The following is a 19932-nucleotide window of genomic DNA, read 5'->3' on the forward strand; positions in this document are numbered from 1 at the left end:
CCTCAGACTCTGGAGACATTTGAAATGTAATTTATTATATGCTGTAGCTTCTGTTTAGCATGTAATACACTTTATTGACCCAACATTTAAGTTTATATCTTTACAGCCGTCATGAATAGGTGATGCAATACTTGTTTACTTTTGCTGTGGGTGTTTATGTATGGTTGCCACTTACCTTGTACAATGAGGTAAACCTGTGAGGTCTTGGGCTGCTGCTTAGTCTGTATGGAGCAGGTGTACGACCCCTCGTCATACACATCCACCTACACACAATAAAACAGAACATTGTTGTTTCATCAGTTTGAATATATCTCATTACAATAATACTGGCAGTGCATGTCTTCATTTATTTTACTTTGTTACCTTTTCAGAGATATCAGGCTCTATTTTAAACAATGTATAGCGTGTGTTCAAAAGTGCAAGTGCATTTCAGCTGCTTTGCTAGTTAAACTTAAGGTCTTTGCACACTGAGTCAGTTTTTTTTGTCCAAAATTGTCGCACATCTAAAAATAAATATGACCTAACGTTGTGTCAATCACGTTTGTCCTAAACCTTCATCCGTCATTAAAATTTTCAGAACAAGCTAGATGTCTTGCGATTTGGCATACGAGAGTTTCTTTGATCTACAATCAGTGAAGAAACATCCGCAACAAGACAGAGGAACGGGGCACACAGAATCATTTCAAAACTCATAGATAGCTCACGTTCAACAGGTTAGATAGTAATATTTGGGTGGATGATGATAAAGAGGAGGAGGATGTGGACCGCACACAGAATGTGCTCCTTTTGCAGCTGCAGTGCCAAATGAAAGGCAGGGAGGGAGTGGTAACAGCCAGATAGGTAATTCCAGAGGCAAAGGAGGAAATGTGTCATCATTTTGTTAAGTATAGCCAATTTTCACAATGAATAGAACAATGAAACACACTGGAATCAGTGTGCAAGATTTCTGTGCCTAACAATTTTTTTTTGCATGATGGAATAAGTCTTAAAAAAAAAAAAAAACGACTCAGTGTGCAAAGGTCTTTGATCTGGGCACAAAGTAAGGCACAAGGGGTTGTATTTACCCCCTTAATTAATCATAGGTATGTTTTGGGCATAACATGTATTCAAGTGTCAACTCTCTTTCCCTTTAAAAGCCAGAAGTCCTGCACCTGACCCGCTGCTATTTACATGGCAGATTCGGCAAATTGGAGAAGCAAGCAGTTTTCTGCTGAGACTAATATAGTAAGAGCAGTGATGTCACTGCAGCAAATATCGTGGACATTTACGCAGGAAAACTGTAAACTTGAAAAAGGAAACAGAACTTAAGGTTAAACTGCTCCTGGTCCATAAATGCGCACAGCTTCTGTCCCAAAGGTAAGTTGGACAGCAGCTCTGCTCTGCTCTCTGCTATGTTCATATTTCAGAGAATGTATTAACAGTTGCCCCATTGATTATGTATTATTACACACACCTGGAACGTATCCATATGTCCATTCACTGTGTGTGTAACAAGCACAGTGTACGTGTGTTATGAACCCACCTATGTAGCTGCATCTAATTATCTGAACATTGCATCCTTTAAATAGCAGGAAGATACTGCGCTTTTGACGTTAGACCAGGTTTTTGTTAGTCAAGGGCACAATGGCTTTCTGCTGCCTCAAAGTAGCAATATGCCAACAATGCTACTGACCGCACCTCATTTGAAGACCTACACACACATGGGCATACAGATGGGCACAAGTGCATTTACTACCAACACAGCGTGGGTGCTGGCCGAGAAAATGACAACTGCATTGGTCTGAAACTAGCAATGAGAGTTGCACTCTATGCACAGCTTTGAGACAGGTGTAAGATATGATAATGATAATAATAATAATAATAATCATAATTTTATTTCTATAGCGCTTTTCTAAAGCTAAAGTTAAAGTAAAGTTACAAAGAGCTTCACAGTGCAATGTCATACAATAGCAGAATACAAAGAAGTAAAAGAACATTATATACAGAAAATGCAATGTAAGAATATACATATACGTGTACCTAAAATACGTACATGCACACATACAAAACTATACAATGTTATACAGATCCCAGTATGTACAGGTGGGTTTTTACGGCCCATAGTGCTTTATCATTTTCATTTCAATTACACTGTATTATACATACTTGTCTAAATTACCATATAAATAGTTGTTATTATTACAACTACTGTTTAGTGGAATGAGCTAATCTTTTTTAATTGATTTAAGATAAATACATAGACTAAGTTTTACTACTTGTAAATTAATTTGACTTTAAGTTTCTTTTTATTTTTGTGTCTGAACCTATGAACACAAATTCTGATTTGAAGTTTTCTGAGTGTAAATTAAAAGCTGAATGAATGTTATGCTGAAAGGTCACTCAACACATTAAATTAAGTTTCTAAGGAAACATGATCAGCATGTTAGCAGACCTCCCAGCATGCAATGTAGTATATATGATGAGAACTTACTGTTTTGATAATAAATGAGAATAATAATTTAATTAAATGATATAATCTACCTGTACTGAAGGAATAAGTTGACTAACTATGCACACATTTTTCCTTCAGTGGGTCATGCCACCACTTTTGCAAATTTAGTTTCGGATGCTTGATTTATTCTAGGCATGAATACAGGTTGTAAATAATAGCCTGAAATTTGGGTGCATACTCTCATTCCTTTCTTGCCATTAGTCATATGAGAAGATTGATATTGATAACATGATTAGATATATTTGTCCGTTTCAAATGAATCCCTCTTTAGCTTTGGACAGAGCCAGGTTAGCTATTTCCCCTTCTTTCTAGTTTTTATGCTAAGATAATCTAGCAGCCCTCCCTCCGGCTTTACACGAGCACACAAGCGTACTTCCTAACATGTCAAATTATTCTTTTAATATTAGCTAGCAGAGAGTTGTTTTTATGTAAAAACGCCCCTGTCTTCTCATCCTGTCTTCTCATATGCTAATGGTCAGGCAGGTTCACATAAGTGGTAAATTAAAACTTAAGGACAGAATGAAGAAAGTCTGACTGAACCTGCTGCATAAAAAAATGCATAAACGAATGAATAAATATTTAAACAACACAGCTCCGGCTGTTCAAAAGTCAAAGTGTGCAGTTTATTAAGGTCATATTTCATGACTTGAATAGGATCCTTGAAAGAACAACAACTAAAAAATCTGTTTTTCTCTCATCTCGAGATGCAACTGTCAATCACACTGAGCTCATAATGAATGTAACAGTCCATTCCAGTTTCTAGGTCAGTTTTACCTTTTGTATGCGCAGGCTGTACTCCAGCTGTCCTTTAGTGACCAGATCTACTCTGGGGTCCAGGGACCACTTGTCCTGGCCAGCAAAGATGATGTTGGATCGATTGAGCCAAGCCACCTTGGACACTTTGTCATCCACATAACACCTGTGGGCACAACAAGAACGAGCGAGGTGAGGAGAAGGAAACAGAAATGGAAGGCTGCGTTTCTCATAAGGGGATGTGGTGCGAGAGGGTGTGAAAAGAAAAGGGCAGGTAATATCTTTCATTTCATAAGCTGTAATCTTATTAGGAGAAAGGATATGTGGAGCTTTGCAGATAGGAAAGAAACAAATAACAGCAATTATCGGATCCCACGGAGTAGGTGGGCTGTAACTCAGAGGCGTTTTAAGTAGGGGTTTAAAGGCATAATAATTTCTTGAAACAAGTGGCCAAGCTGGGGATACTGCAACACAGTTCAGCTGTGTTGTGTTTGATGCTGCTGACCAGCAAGGGACAACTCAGCAATCCACTTATCCTGAGGTCTTGAAAGAAAAGCTTAAGTTGTGGAGCATTTCTTTCTCTTTCCTATCCTCAATTCATCCCTCACACACTCTCTTCCTCCCACTCACTGTCTCTTTTTACCCCTGTCTCTCCACCTTCTTTGAATCTACCTCCCTTCCTCTCTCTGATAAATACATCTCCTTTAACAGTGAGCCTATTCCTGTGGATGAGAAAGGACACCGGTATCCTCTTGTTTACTGCTTGTTGCACGCTGTCAGAACATTACGCCAAGTAAGCTCGAGCTAAAGCTTGAGCTAAGACATCTTGCACGGGAGGGATGGGAGCCGAGCGCCTGCCTAATGAATAAATGTAAATGTGAGAGGACGTCGGAATCAATGAGAATGGATATCAGCCGTAATGCAAGCCGACAGCGGATGCGCCTCACATGCAAATTCCGGCGACTCCCCGAGCCTTGGCTGTGCAAACTGCTTTGGAGTGTGTTGGGCTACAAGAGAGTAGATTAGCGAGGCAGTGGAGTGAGGCTGTCTTTGGCAGGTGACCCCGGGTGATGCACAAAAGTGGTGGTGCAGTCACCCCCAGCCTGTTACCCAGTGGGAGCTGGATGTCAGATTTGTTGAAGGCTTGTACTCGCAGCTTGAATCCTTGTTGATGTTCCTTCCCTTTGTGTGGAACCAAGATAACTCACTGTATTTATTGACTCACTTTGACATCTACCCTTTACTTTCTTCACTCTAAAGAGAACAGGTTTATCTCATTTTGTTTCGAATATATATGGGGCTCTAATTAATCGACTTTGTAGTCGAATGCAACTAATTAAGACACATTATCAAGGAGAAGTACATGAACGACTGAAAACTAAAAGCATGGCTTTTTCCAATTTAGAGGAGACATTTGGAAAATGAAGCCTAACTCACATAATTCAAATTCATAAAATGTAGATCGTTTTTATGAGTTTTGAGCTTTAACCTCTGCAAATCATCCATAAACGATAGGCCCCTGCGGTGCTCGATCGGTGCAAGTTGTGTGGTCAAACCTGCAGAACTTTATATTCTAGTCAAAACCTTCGGGCTTTTCGAAAATACAAACCTAATTTTGAATTTTACTTCAGAATGCATATAAATATGCACAAAACATTTAAATAATTCACTGTACAGAACTGCGATGTACTCTACTGTAGCTTCAGTGTAGTGTTGCATCAGCCAGATGCACATCACCTTATGTACAATACAGTATTTGACACTGTCGTACTGAAAGAGGTCAACAGTACATCAGCTACTGAGATGTGAAGTGCCTGCCTTTGTTCAGCACCTGTCCATTTACCACGCAATTACATAAAATCTACTGTGCAGAAGTGCATATATGCTTGGTACAGTTTATTGAAAGAGCAATCTAATACACAAAATGTAATAACACAGTCTTTATGATTATAAATGTATGATTGGATTGTTTTGTTGTTTTGATGTAAACAGTTTGAGTGTAGAGGTTTTAATGCTGTGATTGACCGTTTAAGAGCTATTCTCTGTTTTCTACGCGACAGTGTTCTAAATTAGTACAACACATGGACACACAGTGACAAGTTGAAGAGATTTTACGTGTTTGCAGTGAAGCAATAAACTGCCCTGGCTGACTGAATGGCTGCATCTTGTTTGTTTTCACTGAGCCTTGCTTCCTCTCTTCCCTTATTACCACTTGTCTCCTACCGTGAAGTAAACGGGAGGAGGTGAAAAAAACAAAAGCAGGAAAGTGAAAGACAGAACGAGGAGACGTGAACAGAATCCTGACACCAGTTTCCTTCGGTTGTCTCTTTAAAAAAAACCCAACTTAGATTACACCAAACAGCAGGCTGTTACAAAAGCTGAATCGTGATCTTGTAAAGGACTGTGCAAGACAACTGTCTACAGCACAGACATTTCATAGAGCTTAGGATTAAACTACAGACTTGCAACGAGCATGTTTGACAAATGATACGTCTCAGTGATGTAATAATTTGACGGTTCAAACAGTAAAGCTTAAAATCTACATTCATTCATTTTCCATAACTGTGGAGGAGCTGGAGGCTATCCCAGCGGACAGTGGGCGAGAGGCAGAGTACACCCTGGACAGGTCACCAGACTATCACAGGGCTGACAGACAACCATTCACACTCACATTCACACCTACGGACAATTTAGAGTCACCGATTAACCTGCATGTCTTTGGATTGTGGGAGGAAGCTGGAGTACTGGGAGAGAACCCACTGACACAAGAGAACATGCAAACTCCACACAAAAGGGCTCCCCCAACCTGGAGTTCGAACTAGGAAGCCTCTTCCTGTGAGGCAACGATGCTAACCACTGCACCACCATGCTGCTTAAAATCTACAGATTTGTTAAAATAAGATTGTGATTCTAGTAACCATGTCTGTTATTGTCACTGATCTCAGAGACATGATGTAGAAGACTGCTTCTTGGAGTTTTTATTAAAAGAAAATACTCTACCACAAAATGAAAAAAGGAGGAAGAAAACGTCCTTGCGTTTCAGTTAAACATACAAAAATCCGTGGGTTGAAAATTGCAACCACACACTCACTGACACTTTTATTACTATTTACTATTTACAGAGTAAACTGAGACTTCTGTTCAATGAAAGACTGATGTGGCAAGCTGTTGCTTTCTGCTTTGTGGAGGACAAAATGCAGCTTGACTGATGCTTTGTGATCATTAGAAAGAGGCTTCAGAGACTGCTGAATTGTTACTCAGTGAATTGTAATGAGATTTATCATGCAATTAATATGTAAATGTTACAGACTTTAAACTCAAGTGGATTTAGAGATAAGATGAAAATTGTGTGGAAAAGTAGGTAATTGAAAGCAGCAGTCATTGTCGTAAAAATTCAGAAAAGGAAAAATAGAAAATAAATCAAACTTTCCAAAAGAAATATATGACTATAAAGTCAATAAAAACAGCTGCGAAGATCCTATAAACACATGAAAATGAAAATTTCCACAGCTTGTCATTGTGTACTTTGACAGCTGGTCATTGTGCACACAGATTGTGTACTTTGATTTAAAGTGCCGTCTCTCCTGTGTAAATATTCAATGGTACAATAATCGTTACCATAATATTAAGTGTAACTGTGCACACAAAGGCGATATCATATGGCATTTTACATACGTACAGTATCATTATGAAGTATTAGCAGGGAAATGTGCCTTTTATGTTTTCGTCAGAACTCCTGCCTTCTGGTGCATCTTCCAAACATTTGTCTTGGACAACAGAAGTCTGCATTCATAGGGGTGTCACCGAGGTGAGATAATTATTATTCATACAGCGTCTGTGTCAACATCACAGACACTGTAGGGATGTCACTCACACTGTCTTGTTATTGCCAACTTGTCTTTTTTTGTCTGACTCTCCTCTAAACAAGACCTACATCCATGCTAGCAGAGCTGGGAGGTTGCACTTAGGCACAACAGTGCTTTGTCTTAAACGCTAACTAGTCCATACCCATTGAGTGCACAGTTGCCCCCGTACAGTGTCACATGGTGTGTGTTTGGGATACAGGTCATAGGAAATTGCAGATTAAATAGTCAAGTGAACCCATTAAGAAGAGCAATGTATTCACACAGAGGTTTTGTGAATTTGATAGTATGATTGCTTTATTGAAAGAACAGTAGTACCATTGCCAATAGTGGGATAGTTAGTGGGCTAAAACTGTACATTAGTAGTTGAGGTAGCACGTTGAAAGGCAGATAGTTAAAGTGTTTATATGTTGTATTGACTTAAAAGTGGGGCGCACTGGTATAATGACTGACTGACTGACAGAATGACACACTGACAGTTTCCTTGATTATGTACAGCAGGCCATACCATGACTTAGTCATACCAAAAATTAGAAAAAAACAAACAAAAAAAAACATTTGGCCACAGGGGGAGCCACAGCGATCGGTCGCATTTTAGCCATTTTTAAGCATTTTTCTGTTGTTATAGCGCCACCCAGTTGCCAATTAGAGGTAAATTTCTCCAGTCACCTTGAAGTTTAGTAAAAATCGATATGGCGGTTAGGCCTAGATAAGAAATTAGCTCTCTAGCGCCCCCATNGCATGAGATATGCCCATTCAAAGTTTGCAATTTCAATCAGTTGCTATAGCGCCCCCCTTTGGCCAATTGATGTAATATTGCTTCATTCACATCCTCCCATGACCCTCTACCACTGTGCCAAATTTCACATGGACTGACCAAGTCAGTGAGGACAAAAACGTGGAACAGACACACACAGACAGACAGACACACACACACACAGACAGACACACACACACACACAGACAGACAGACACACACACACACACACAGAGTTTTCGTCATTATATAGTAAGATGTCAGCATGCTAACAAGCATAAGGGGGCACTGAAATTATTAAGATTCATCCCCTGGGTACCTTGAATGTCTGCATAAAATTGCACCAATCCATCGAGTAGGTGTAGAAATATTTGACTGAACTTTGACCTGCAGGTGGTGCTAGATGAAAAGTCAGGGGATTATCATGTGGAGACCATGAATGCTAGCACCAACGCTCATGACAATCCATCCAATAATGGTTCAGATTTTTTTGCCGGACCAAAGTTGTAGACCAACTGAATGACCGACAGAACTATGAAAAAATGGTAAAATAATACTGGAAGACAATCATGAAATGGTTCTCCTACATTTTATCCTCAGCCAAAGGTACTTTGAAGGTAATATCAAAACAGCTTTCTTTCCAACTGTCCTGTGGCTGCTGTCAAGATCTCTGGGCAAACACCAGTTTCCAGGTCATAAAGGAAGGAGCAAACATTGTGAAATAAAAGAGGAAAGATGAATGGTGTAGCAGGGTGCACCCAATTATACCTTCTGTGTAAGTGGGACAAGCAGTTGTAATTGTGAATTGCACTCATACTGTGAGTGCGGCTCCTCCAAAGCATCATGCGAGCTCTTGGATAAATACAGGTGACTGGGACTATTAATCATCCAAATGTTCCTAATTGTATTACCTCCTTTCACTTAGCGGTCACCATATGCTGCTCCATATGGGTCAGAGAAATAGATAAATAAATACACAACACATGGTGCTGTACATGCCACCACACTCAGACTTCAATCAGAGACTTATTCCAAACGCTCTCATCTTCCTTTGCCTTATATCTTTCCATCTCATCTCTTCGCACCTCTGCCTCTCCACTCTACCACTTCTCTTCCGCTTGCTATCCTCGTCTTCTCACCCCCGTCTGCCTCTCTTCCTGGTTATTCCTGCTCCTCTCTGCGAGTTTCTTCTCCCCTCTCATCTCTCCATCAACACTCTTGGGTAAAAGTGGACAGCATGAAATAGAAATCAAAGGGACTTTTCATTGATCTGCTCCACAGATCAGGTTTCTCTGCTACCTCTTGCCCTCCGCTTTGTCTGCCTTCCCTCGAACTGCTCGAACCCCTAGAGGAGCCCAACAACCCATGGTGCAGAGAGAAGAGCATGCTCAGTAGTAGCTATTTCCTGTTCTAACTAATGAGAGACTGCCCGGGAAGCAGATAACTTCCTATCACTTGTCAGAGGGGCCGTCTGCCTATAGCGCTCGCTTCCTTTTAGCAGAGTAGCTGTCAAGGTGTGACTAGGCAGGGCCGGGGTTCTCAGGCTGTGCCGGAGCTCTGCTCGTCCAGAATGAGAAATAAGAGCTTGCATGTCCCCAGCTGGCCTGATCTGAGGCACATTCAACAAGTCGCTTCGGGAGAACTCGATTTGATTGGAATAGCGAGGCACGGTTGAACGATTTGTAATGAAAATCCATCCCATTAACGGGCTTCAGCCCTCACAATGATGCAGTATCTCAGCTGTGTTATTTAGCCAGCGTGACTTTATTTATTTGAATATTTGGCAAAAAAATCAGCCCCTTTTAATCACAACAGCATCTCCATGTTCGCAATCCTCTCCAAACCCATAATCCTCGACAGAATACATAGTCTCAGCTAACATAAAAAAAGCTTGTAAATGCTAGCAAATATTTGCTGGTGCTTGTAAACAAAAAACCTTGTTAAATGCACCTTTTTCTTTTTTGTTACTGGGTTTTACAAAGTGGCATGGTTGTTTATCAGTCCCTTCAGAGACAGGGGGCTGGGTTTACACTGGGTCTGCTTGTGATGGATGCCTAGGTTGCTGTCCTGCTCTGTGTTACCATGAGCTTTGCTGATGGATGCTCTGCTGTGCTATATTATACTCTTTTTCTGGCCTGCTGTGCTGTGCCAATATGGACTGGCCAATAGGCTATGGCTGACAGGGGACTGTGTGGGCTGACAGATGCCTGGGCCAGAGCTGCTGAGCTGGGCTTGTGTTGACAGGAGGGCTGGGCTGGATGGATCCCTGCTCCGGGGCTAGCCGTGGGGGAGGACCAAAGAGCAGGCTGAAGCCAGGGAGTGAAACTGTAATGAGAGGAACGATGTGCCAAGACTGACAGAACAGCCCCACCACCCGCTATCCCCATCAATACCCTGGTTCTCCTCATCTTACCTTGTCTTTTCTCTCCTTTTTTGCCTCTCTGACACTCACCCCTTAACAAAGCATCTTTTTTTTTCTCCATTTCCTCCTTGTAGCGCTCCTGTCTTGTTCTGCCCTCCACCCTTTTCAACCCTCTGCCTCCCTGTCATTCCCCTCTCCTCACCATATCTGTGTGCATGCATGTGTTGCTGCAGATTTCTGTGTGTTGCAGCAAATACCTGCCATACAGAGAGAATCTGAAGTCTTTTCTCCAAACAAGTCAAACAACTTGTTTCAGCAATCAATAAAGATTAAAGGTGAGACTGGCACACTGGCTGTTTGATCAAAATCTGCCTCTTTCCAACCTGGTGGGCAAGAGCTGCCAAGGCTTGCCAGTAAATTCTTTGTCCTTGTTGTCTATATGTATGTGGCAAGGGGCACAAAAGGCAGAGGGGGAGGGGGGGGCGTTGAGATTGCCAATCACACCAACAAACAAGACAGCCAGAGAAAGAAAAGATTTGATGCAGAAGAAAGCGACACCAAGAAAAGAGAGAGGTAACGTGAGCTATGGGAACGAAACAAAGCTAAAGCTGCATACCAAATCAAAGTCAGGTCATTCCTTTACAGCCCTCAAAGCAGTTTCTTGCCCCAGATATTCTCTGCGCAGCAGGTTAAATGTATTTCCGGTAAGGTCTAACTTTTTATCCCCAAGGACCAGGCTTAGCAGAACAAAGCATTTATTGAAATACTACTTGGTGCAATGCTGTCTTGCTTTAGAATTTACTTTCCACCTTTTTGACAAACAAACAAAACTAAAACTAAATTTTACACTTTAACACAAAGTCAGTAAGAAAGATCTTAGATAATGTGAAATCATAGAAAACATGTTAATGCAAACATTAAACTGAATGTATCGCACCTGCACATGCATGTTTATGTCACAGGGTAAGATGTGTTAATTAACAATCGCTGTTTGGCTTTTGTTGAATTGATGTTGACACCAGTGGCAAACAGCACACATTAATTATTGCGATTCCGAAAGGCAGGTGCAAAGCGTTTGAAGCGTGTTTGCAAAAATTCCTTTGCAGGTTTAATGAAGCATTTAAAGAGAGGGATGATGAGGGTGATATGTCGAGGGTGATAAACTGTCTCCTTTCATTAATAGTGATTTTAAACAAAGCTGTTATCAACAGATAGAGCCCATCCCCTGGGCCTTGCACACACCACAGAGGGGACCAGCTGGAATAGGAAAGAGACCTATCTATTAAAGTGTTCCTGTGTCTTTTTGTCTGTCTGTCCCTAAGATCCACATACAAAGAAGAACATAGAAGACAGAGCTGTGTTAACCCTTAAACTTCTCCAAGACCCGCCATCAGTCGCTACAATCACTTCAGTCAGTGCACTCATCATTCCCTCCCTTAAGCAAAACCCCGGAGTCAATCCCTGCAGGGAAATCCCTGGTGACGTAATAACATCAGAATAGACTTGAAGTAACCTATGTTGCTGAGTTGATTTATCCTCTCTGCTTCAAAGCCCCCAGACAGCCACAAATCCTCATATAATTCTCCCATCATGAAGCCCCTCCATCTTGGTTGGCATGCATCAGTGCTTAGAGCAAGCCATTAATCAGGGCAGGAATGATTGTTTTGAGACTTGGCCAGCAGACCTAGCAGGGGGGGAATTTATTAATCAAAAATGGTTACAAACAACTCAGGAATTTGCAGGATTGCTTGATTCAAATTTGCTTGGCACAGGTGTGATTTCACCTCCAAGGCTTTGCAAGTGCCAGGGCAGTTAAATTTCTGTGTGTGTCGTGTTTTTTCAAAAGTTTCTGAAGCCTTTCCAATTAGATGTTGTGCTCGGGGTCTGCTGTGAACTGCAAGATTTTAAATCTCCACGGCAACTGTCGTGGGGGGCCAGCGGAGGAGGGCAAAGGCAATACGTGTGCCTGGTGGAAAACCGAGATCTAACCGCTGATCAGAGTTCATACTGTACATGTCAGCAGCACAGGAGCCCTGACACTACCCCTGTCAGTCTAGCTTCACTTTGACCCATCCATCCTCATTTGAAAGTCAATGTGACAACCCCTCCATCGTTTCCTCTTTCCCTCCTCTGTGCTGCATTTTTACGCAGGGTTGGAGTGTGAGGGAGAAGTGGCTGGATGTAACGAGCTTGTGACAGATGGTGCCTCATTGAGACGTAGGCAGGAGGATCTATGGCAAGGGCAGGATGCTGCTATTAAATCTCAGGAGATGTACCGCACTTCCTCCCTCCATCATATCTTCCCTTTTTGTCACCTTCCCTCTCTTCCTGCTGTTTTGTACCTTCTCTTGTCTCTCTGTCTTTGCCCTTCCCTTTCTGTCTACCCCATTCATTCATGCTTTGCTCGATCCATCTTCCTATTCTTTACCTGTCCCCTTCCCATTCATAGCTCATTGTCCTGTTCCCCTGCCTGTTATTACTCCCCCTTATAGCCGTGGTCTGACTGTGCAGCACACTCCTCAGTCAATGCATGCAGTGGGTGGAGAAAAATAACGGCACCGATAAAACAAAATACTACTTTACCTTTGTGAATCTTAAAATTTTGTTGAAAGTGCACCTGAGGAGGTGCTTGTATTGCATAAGGATATCCTTGCGTCTGTGTTTATGCCCTTTGAATCTGTGCAGTCTTGTGCTGACAAGTCTGTAAGCATAGGGGGGGAGACATATTATTGCTAATGTAAGCCACATGCCTCTTGCAGCTGCAAATTATACTCATTACTCCACAATTACCGGCTGCAGAGCGTCGACCTTTACGCTGCACTCCCCTCTCAACGTACAACCTGCTCTTATTATTACAGGATGTCACATAAGGCCTTGTCTCCAAGTGTGACACCGCGGAACTACTACCTCATTTCTCCACTCTGCACATTTACCTCTTACGCAATCCATCACTGTGTTCTGCTTTGGAGCATTACGGGCAGAAAGAGGTGAATCAGTTGATGATGCAGTGCCAGTGAAGGAGAACAGAGGCAAGAGAAAAAAGAAAAAAAAAGATAGTCTTGTAAGTGCTAAAATACTCCAGACCCTGCTGCCACTATTTAGGCTGCGAAATGAAATGCAACATCATAAATTCTGTCTGAAATGAAATAGGCTTATTTGAATTTGTTGGCCCAGCACACTATGTGTTTTGGGAAAGCTGCTGATAATGTACAAAGCGGAACTACCGAGACCTGCACTACATCTCAACAACACAGATTCCACTTGCATCTAGTAGAGCTTTAGCAAAGCCCACGAAATCACACAAATATAATCCAGGAGCTTTGCTACCTTTTCTCACTCATAGGCCTTTTTATCTCAAAGGTAACACTTTGAACTGAAGATGTGTCTTAAATAATTATGGTGTGAATCAGAGCTTGAGGCGCCGGTTGTTTCGTCATCACTTCCTATGTGAGACTTGGCTTTCATACCCGCTCACCACACTAATCAGCATTTCTCCCTGGTGGGCCAATTTTCGAAAGCGCAGCCTTATTAGGTGGGGTTGTGAGGGCCTCCGTTTGATGCTGCATCTACAATGTGTAGCACTTAGTCTTGCGGGTGCACTTTAAAGGTTAGCCAGCAGCAGCACAGGGGTTGGCATATCAAACGCATGACTGACAGGTGTCATGTCAAATGAGAAGGCCAGAAAGGTCTTTGGTGGTTTGTTGCCAGGGATGGAATAGCAAATTCAAATGCCGATGCAGAGGGACACGCTAAAAGGTTAACAGCTACTCCTCATATCTTCACGTGAAATCTTACTGGCAAGGCAATGCAACTGCATACATTTTGAGTTTAATGCACTTCACCTTTGCCATATAGGGGACTTGAAAAGGGTGAACTTTACTTTGTCTTACAGATGACAGTGATTAAGGTTGACAGTGAGTGATTAATTATTAAAAATATTCTATTTTTGGTTTTCACACTAAATTGTGTTCCATTCCACCTCCATTATATGAAACCTGAGTATATACAGCTGCATGGTGGTACAGTGGCTAGCATTGTCGCCTCACAGCAAGAGGTTCCTGGTTCAAACTCAAGTTTGCATGTTCTCCCTGTGTCAGCGTGGGTTTTCTTTGGGTACTCCAGCTTCCTCCCACAGTCCAAAGACATGCACGTTAATTGGTGACTCTTAACTGGCTGTGGGTGTGAATGTAAGCATTAATGGTTGTCTGTCTCTATGTGTCAGCTGTGTTACTTTTACGGTTTATTTTTACTTTACAGCCCTGAAAACTTTGCTTTACATCTTAAAGTGATAGTTTGGATTTTTTTGAAGTGGGGTTGTATGAGGTGCTGCTGTATAGTCTGTGTATTATTTGCATTAGATGGCGGTCGGCACCCTCCCAGTTTGTAGAAGCAGACAGGAGCACCGCCAAGGAAGCTAAACCATGTAATGCTGGCAATGGGCGTTAGCAGCAAAATATATTTTAGACACTTTAACCTCTCTAACTCTGCCCGGACACCAACGTCCACGCTCCCCTCCTCTTCTGTTAAATGGTATCTCACAGACGCACTACGTCATCAAACCATGTGAAGTTTGGTATGCCGGATTCAGGAAGCTCTCGACTTCTCAAAAATAACATTGTTTTTCTTTTATTTCTTATGGGTTTCGCACCAGAGCAGCCTAAACACACATAGTCCAAAATCGCGATGAGTGGTGACAAGTCATGTCATGCCGTTTTTCGAGGGGAAAAGTTAAAGGATTACTCGCGATCTTATGAGCAGCTGTTAGCAGGGACTTAGCTATTTTATAAAAGGTAAGAGTCTCACTCCTACCACTAGTTTTGGCTGAGATATACTGTCTAGAAAGTGGGATCATAACTTTCATGTTTTATATGGCTTTACTCTGGTGATGTTTTATGGTGTTTCTGTGTCATAAACAACATCAGCTATCATAATCACGCCTGATTTCAATACCGTACAATGTTTGAAGCTGGCTGAGTGTTGTTTGATCATTGATAGTACTGTTTCTGTCAAAATCTTGAATGGCATTTTGTCATTGCTGTCATAATCAGTCAGTTTTTAATTTTTATTTGTGCTTTTCTAGTATTGATTATTGCAGTAGGGAAAATATAGGGCCAAAGTAAAGGGGTTATCTGACAGCAAGGTAAAGTGTTGAAAATATTCTCAGTATAGGACCCACTTAACTGATATTGATTTCTTTTTCAGTAGGCCTTTCTTTAGGTGGATAAAATACATTTTGCTGTTAACTCCTATCTACAGCAGTACATTGCTTGGCTTCCGTGTTGGCACTACTGCCTCCCTCTCCAAACTGGAGGTGCACTAACTACCTGAAGGTTACTAAAGGTAATAGAGTGACTATGAGTAAGTACCTCATACAACTGTACTTCAAAAAACAATCCAACAAACAAGAAAAGCAAATGTGATGCATGTATCCTAAAATACAAATACAGAGCAAATATCTAACACTTCTGACTACCTGAATGCGTCCAGGCTGCTGGTTTGCATTTAAGTGTTGATAAGCGAGCACACAGTCCGAGCTGCATTGAACATCTGTGGAACTGTGATCGCAATCTTAGTTCTGCATTCTGAAGAGAGACTTGTCGGCACACATAAGCTCTAATGACTCCAGTATTCACACATAAAGCACAGCCACGTACTCCCTTCGTTTATTTGGTTGCATCCTTCACACAAAATTGCCCGTGTGGAAGAAGAGAGGACCAACCTCCCGCTGTTCGACAGCAACATGAGTCGATAGTGTAGCCATAGTAACATGTCACAATTTCAACACGTTACCATAGTTCTGTTCTTTTTTTTTCATTTCCACAGGGTTTAATAACCACAATGATTCTTACATGAACTCAGCATGAATCCTGTTGCTATTGCAGAGGTCTTTCATAGCACTTAGCACCAAGGATAACTCATCGCTTCAAGTGGTCCCCTGAGCCTGTACAAGGCTAACTAATGTTAACAACCACTGCATGCTGCACAAGGCATAAGTGTGAAAAGGTTTTGACTCTGCCAGTTAGGAGCGAGTGTTCTTTGGGTGATCTTTAATTACTCACTTTATGCAGAGTTGGCATCTGTATCAAAGGACAAGAAAACCATGAGCCTCATGGACATTGACACGTACAGTAGATGTTGATCTCAGTATCCACAGCACCCTGACACAATCTTTCATAACAGGGAGGATGTTACAGTACACTTGTCAGGTTTTTGGACTGCAATCTCATCTGGATCACAACGTATGGTGATAATGAAGTGCAAACCTACTGATTCATTAATAACCTTTTTCATGTGGCAAGACGCAGCCCTACAAGTGCTATTAGGTGTTGCTGGAAAAGCCATTGCTGCAAAATAATGATATTCAAGACCCTAATTTAGACTCAGCAGGGGGCTCATGAATGAATACAAAGATATTATTATCTTATCTTTGACCTAAATTAGTGTTAAAGTGCATAGCAGAGGGCTAAGACACAAACAAACATGAGAAGCATGTTCTTTTAACACCTTGTCACTTTACTGTAAACACATTATACAACAAATGAAAAACACACAGAGAAAAAACTTGTGTAATAAATTACCATAAGACTGATAAAAACAATTAACTCAACTATTGGAAAATACTACACTAACTGAAATTGCTTGTGTAATTTAATATTAGTGCTTTGGCATCCATTTGTTAACCAAATGGTCATGTAGCAGAGAATGTGGATACGTTATCAAATGATTTGTACTTAATAATTAGCGCTTGGGCTCCATAATGTAGCCTTGTTCATTTCCAGGCATGTGAAATAACAGTATGTCAATACATTGCTTTCCAACCGCCATAATTAATAAATAATATTATTCCCATGAGTGCCCGCAATTGAAGCCTTTTGTCAAAACTTGGCAGTAACACTTTCTTAGAAAAAGGAGGGCAGGGAGTGAGAGCGAAGGAGAGAAAAGGAGGGAAACAAAAGGAGAGACAGCAAGGATTTATAACTTCCACAATAACCGCGGCCGAGAAGAAAAGGCCTCGTGCTCTCAAGCCCTGTCATGTGTGGCAGTACGTGTGCCACCGCTCATCTGCACACTGAGAGATAGGCACGGGTAAAACGAAGATTCTGGGTAATGATCCAGCAATGCGTTATTATCATAACAGCCCGGCAACCTTCTCGGAGATGGTATAAACACAGACAATCTAGCAGATTCCCTTTTAATTGCTTTCTCTTCTGTGCAGGGCAATGAGAAAGGGTGGAGGGTGGGTAGTGGCAGGGATGGAAATGCGGGAGGGAAAGAGGGAGGGGGAGAGTTTGTCTTGTTCCTCAGAGCAACTGTTCCAGCAGATAATGCCAAGCAACCCTGACAGGGGAAAGGGATGAGAGGGAGCAGGAGGAAACAGGAGGCAGAAGAATGTGTTTTTCTGGGCTTGAAATCATCCCTACTTTTTCCCCTTCTTCTACCAATATACAGAGAGAGTGTGGGAATGACTGAGAGACAGACACACAGAGAGAGCTTGAAGCTAATAATCATGCTAAAATACTCAGCTGACACTAGAAAATAAACAAGCAGAAGAATGTAATTTCACCACAGTGGTGGTTTAATAACAAAAGAAACTATGCCACTGTTGTAAAACTCCGACTCTGTGCGGGAGGAAATTAGCCTCTGGCACAAACAAGGATTAGGAGGGTTCTTAGAACATTAAATAAAATGCCACACACTGTTTGTCTTTTCACATAGTACTTCTTAATGCAACAGCTCTGCATCTAGAAATCACCAATAAACACAATGAATAGTTGCTGCTGATCCAAAGTTATCGCCAAGGGCACGGTTTACAAAGCCTGTAAACAAGGTTGAATGAGCGCTTAAGAAGACAGCGCCAATTGTTTCATATGTCTTAGTTGCTGACAATTGCATTACTGCTGACCATTTCACAAAGATTAATTTCTTGTGTTCCGAGCAGCCATTTGGCACCACACCTTTTAGTGTATTTCTTCAGACTTGGTTGACGTGTAATCCATCATATCGAACATTTTATTGGTTGTGTGTTTTTGATCAAAGTTATCCACACAGATGTGAGCAGGGGCAGCTCGTTCTCATTCCCAGGGTGTCAAATACAGCAGTATGGCTAGTGGCCGTCAACACCTGATTCTGAAGCATAAGCGTATGTGTCTGAGATGCAACAGGCTTTCAACTGCCTCCAATGTAAACCCATCCATGGCAATGACGTAGCATAAAGGCCTGAGCAGGGCAGGACAGGGCAACGCATTCTCACTCCAACCTCATCACATATCAGTGTTTGGTCACATATGACATGCGAGGTACCCTGGGTGCTTGGTTGAAGATGTTACTAAACCTAACCAAGTATTGTTGTTGCCTAAACCGTAAGCAGTTTTGGTAATGAAACCTTCAGTGGGCACAGTTTATTTTGAAAAGACAAAATGCATGTAATGACCTTAACTTGAAGCACTGACTATCCAAAACCGACACTAGAGGGTTACCTGAAGCAACATAGTGTTCAGCAAAGGAACACTGACCAAGCTGCTGTAGCTGAATGAGGTGAGAAAGTGTTGGCAGTTTTACCAAGCTTTATTCAGCTCATTGTTTATCTGTTCCGCTCATAACTTCACCGTTTTGGTTCACTGTCAGCATTCTCATAGCTTCACATTTGGCTGCAGCAGGCAGCGGTTTTCAGTTTAAAAAGCTGTAAATAAAAAAATAAATAAAAAAACACTGAGCACCACCTGCTCAACACCAAATGGCAAATAGAGACAGTCAGAGAATATGAACATAGAGGAGAACTCAGCAGCTAGAAAGCCAGATATTTCCCTGGAGCTGGTGAAACCAAAACCAGAGTAGAAGAGAGTAAATAAAGCTCACCATATAAACTTAAAAAGTGATGAAATGTTAGTATTTAGAACTTGTTTCCACTGCCTCCAAATGCCCCCCAAAACAGCTTTATAACAGATTAAAATGTAAGAAACGAGAACATAAAAATGCTCCTGCTCAAAGCACTGATGTTTGTTTATGTTCTGTGTCTGAGCTTCAAAATCATATATAAAAGCAATGATTTTCTGCTACCATCTGTCAAGTCCCGGACGCTGGAACACCTCTTAAACCACCAGGAATTTTCACAACAGTCCCCTGTTATAGAGCAGTTCCTACTCAAAAACTTTCTGACGATCACCGAACATACACAAGGAGTAAAAATACACAACTCATGCCAGAAACACCCACAACCTCTCCAGTCTACCTTCTCTATCAGGGTCAAACCACAGACACACAGTTTGTCAGCCTGGTGGATGGAAGAGGTTATCATGGACAGCGAGGAGATAATGAACTTATCTCTTCAGGTCTGTAACATCACCTGCATCCACCGATAGCATCGCCACACACTTTAACAGTATGTACCAACAAGCTACCGGACCACCATTACTGTTTGAAGCAATCTAAACTCCAACTGATTTTGATTCTCCTCCAAGTCACTTGCTCCGGTGCTCTCGCTCACATCAACTGGAAAACCCATTTTGCGGGGCCTCAGCCCGGCCAATTTCTATCTGTCACAGGTAGTGGGGAATTGACTGTGCGACATGTAGCATATCACTTTAAAGTGACAGTAAAACGGGAAATCACTTTGTGCCAGCCACATGCTCTTGTCGCCTTCCATAAGAACTTTGTTCAGTCAGAGGGAAAAGTCCTTAAAGCTAAACGGTTTGTGGGGGGAAAGATA

At 41.7% G+C, this 19932-nt stretch overlaps 1 protein-coding gene across 2 annotated transcripts in view; it reads right to left on the reverse strand.

The window, feature by feature from the left end:
• Window positions 1-19932, reverse strand: part of lsamp (limbic system associated membrane protein) — a 632217-nt gene that overhangs the window by 86478 nt on the left and 525807 nt on the right. For both annotated transcript variants that reach the window (XM_050059103.1, XM_050059093.1), the window contains 2 exons: window positions 3266-3410; window positions 176-263 (listed from right to left, as the gene is read on the reverse strand). In XM_050059103.1, the coding sequence (XP_049915060.1) occupies window positions 176-263; window positions 3266-3410 (233 nt within the window). The remainder of the gene's footprint in view (window positions 1-175; window positions 264-3265; window positions 3411-19932) is intronic.

The sequence above is a fragment of the Epinephelus moara genome, chromosome 2 (genome assembly GCF_006386435.1).
Source record: "Epinephelus moara isolate mb chromosome 2, YSFRI_EMoa_1.0, whole genome shotgun sequence".
Classification (NCBI taxonomy): domain Eukaryota; kingdom Metazoa; phylum Chordata; class Actinopteri; order Perciformes; family Serranidae; genus Epinephelus; species Epinephelus moara.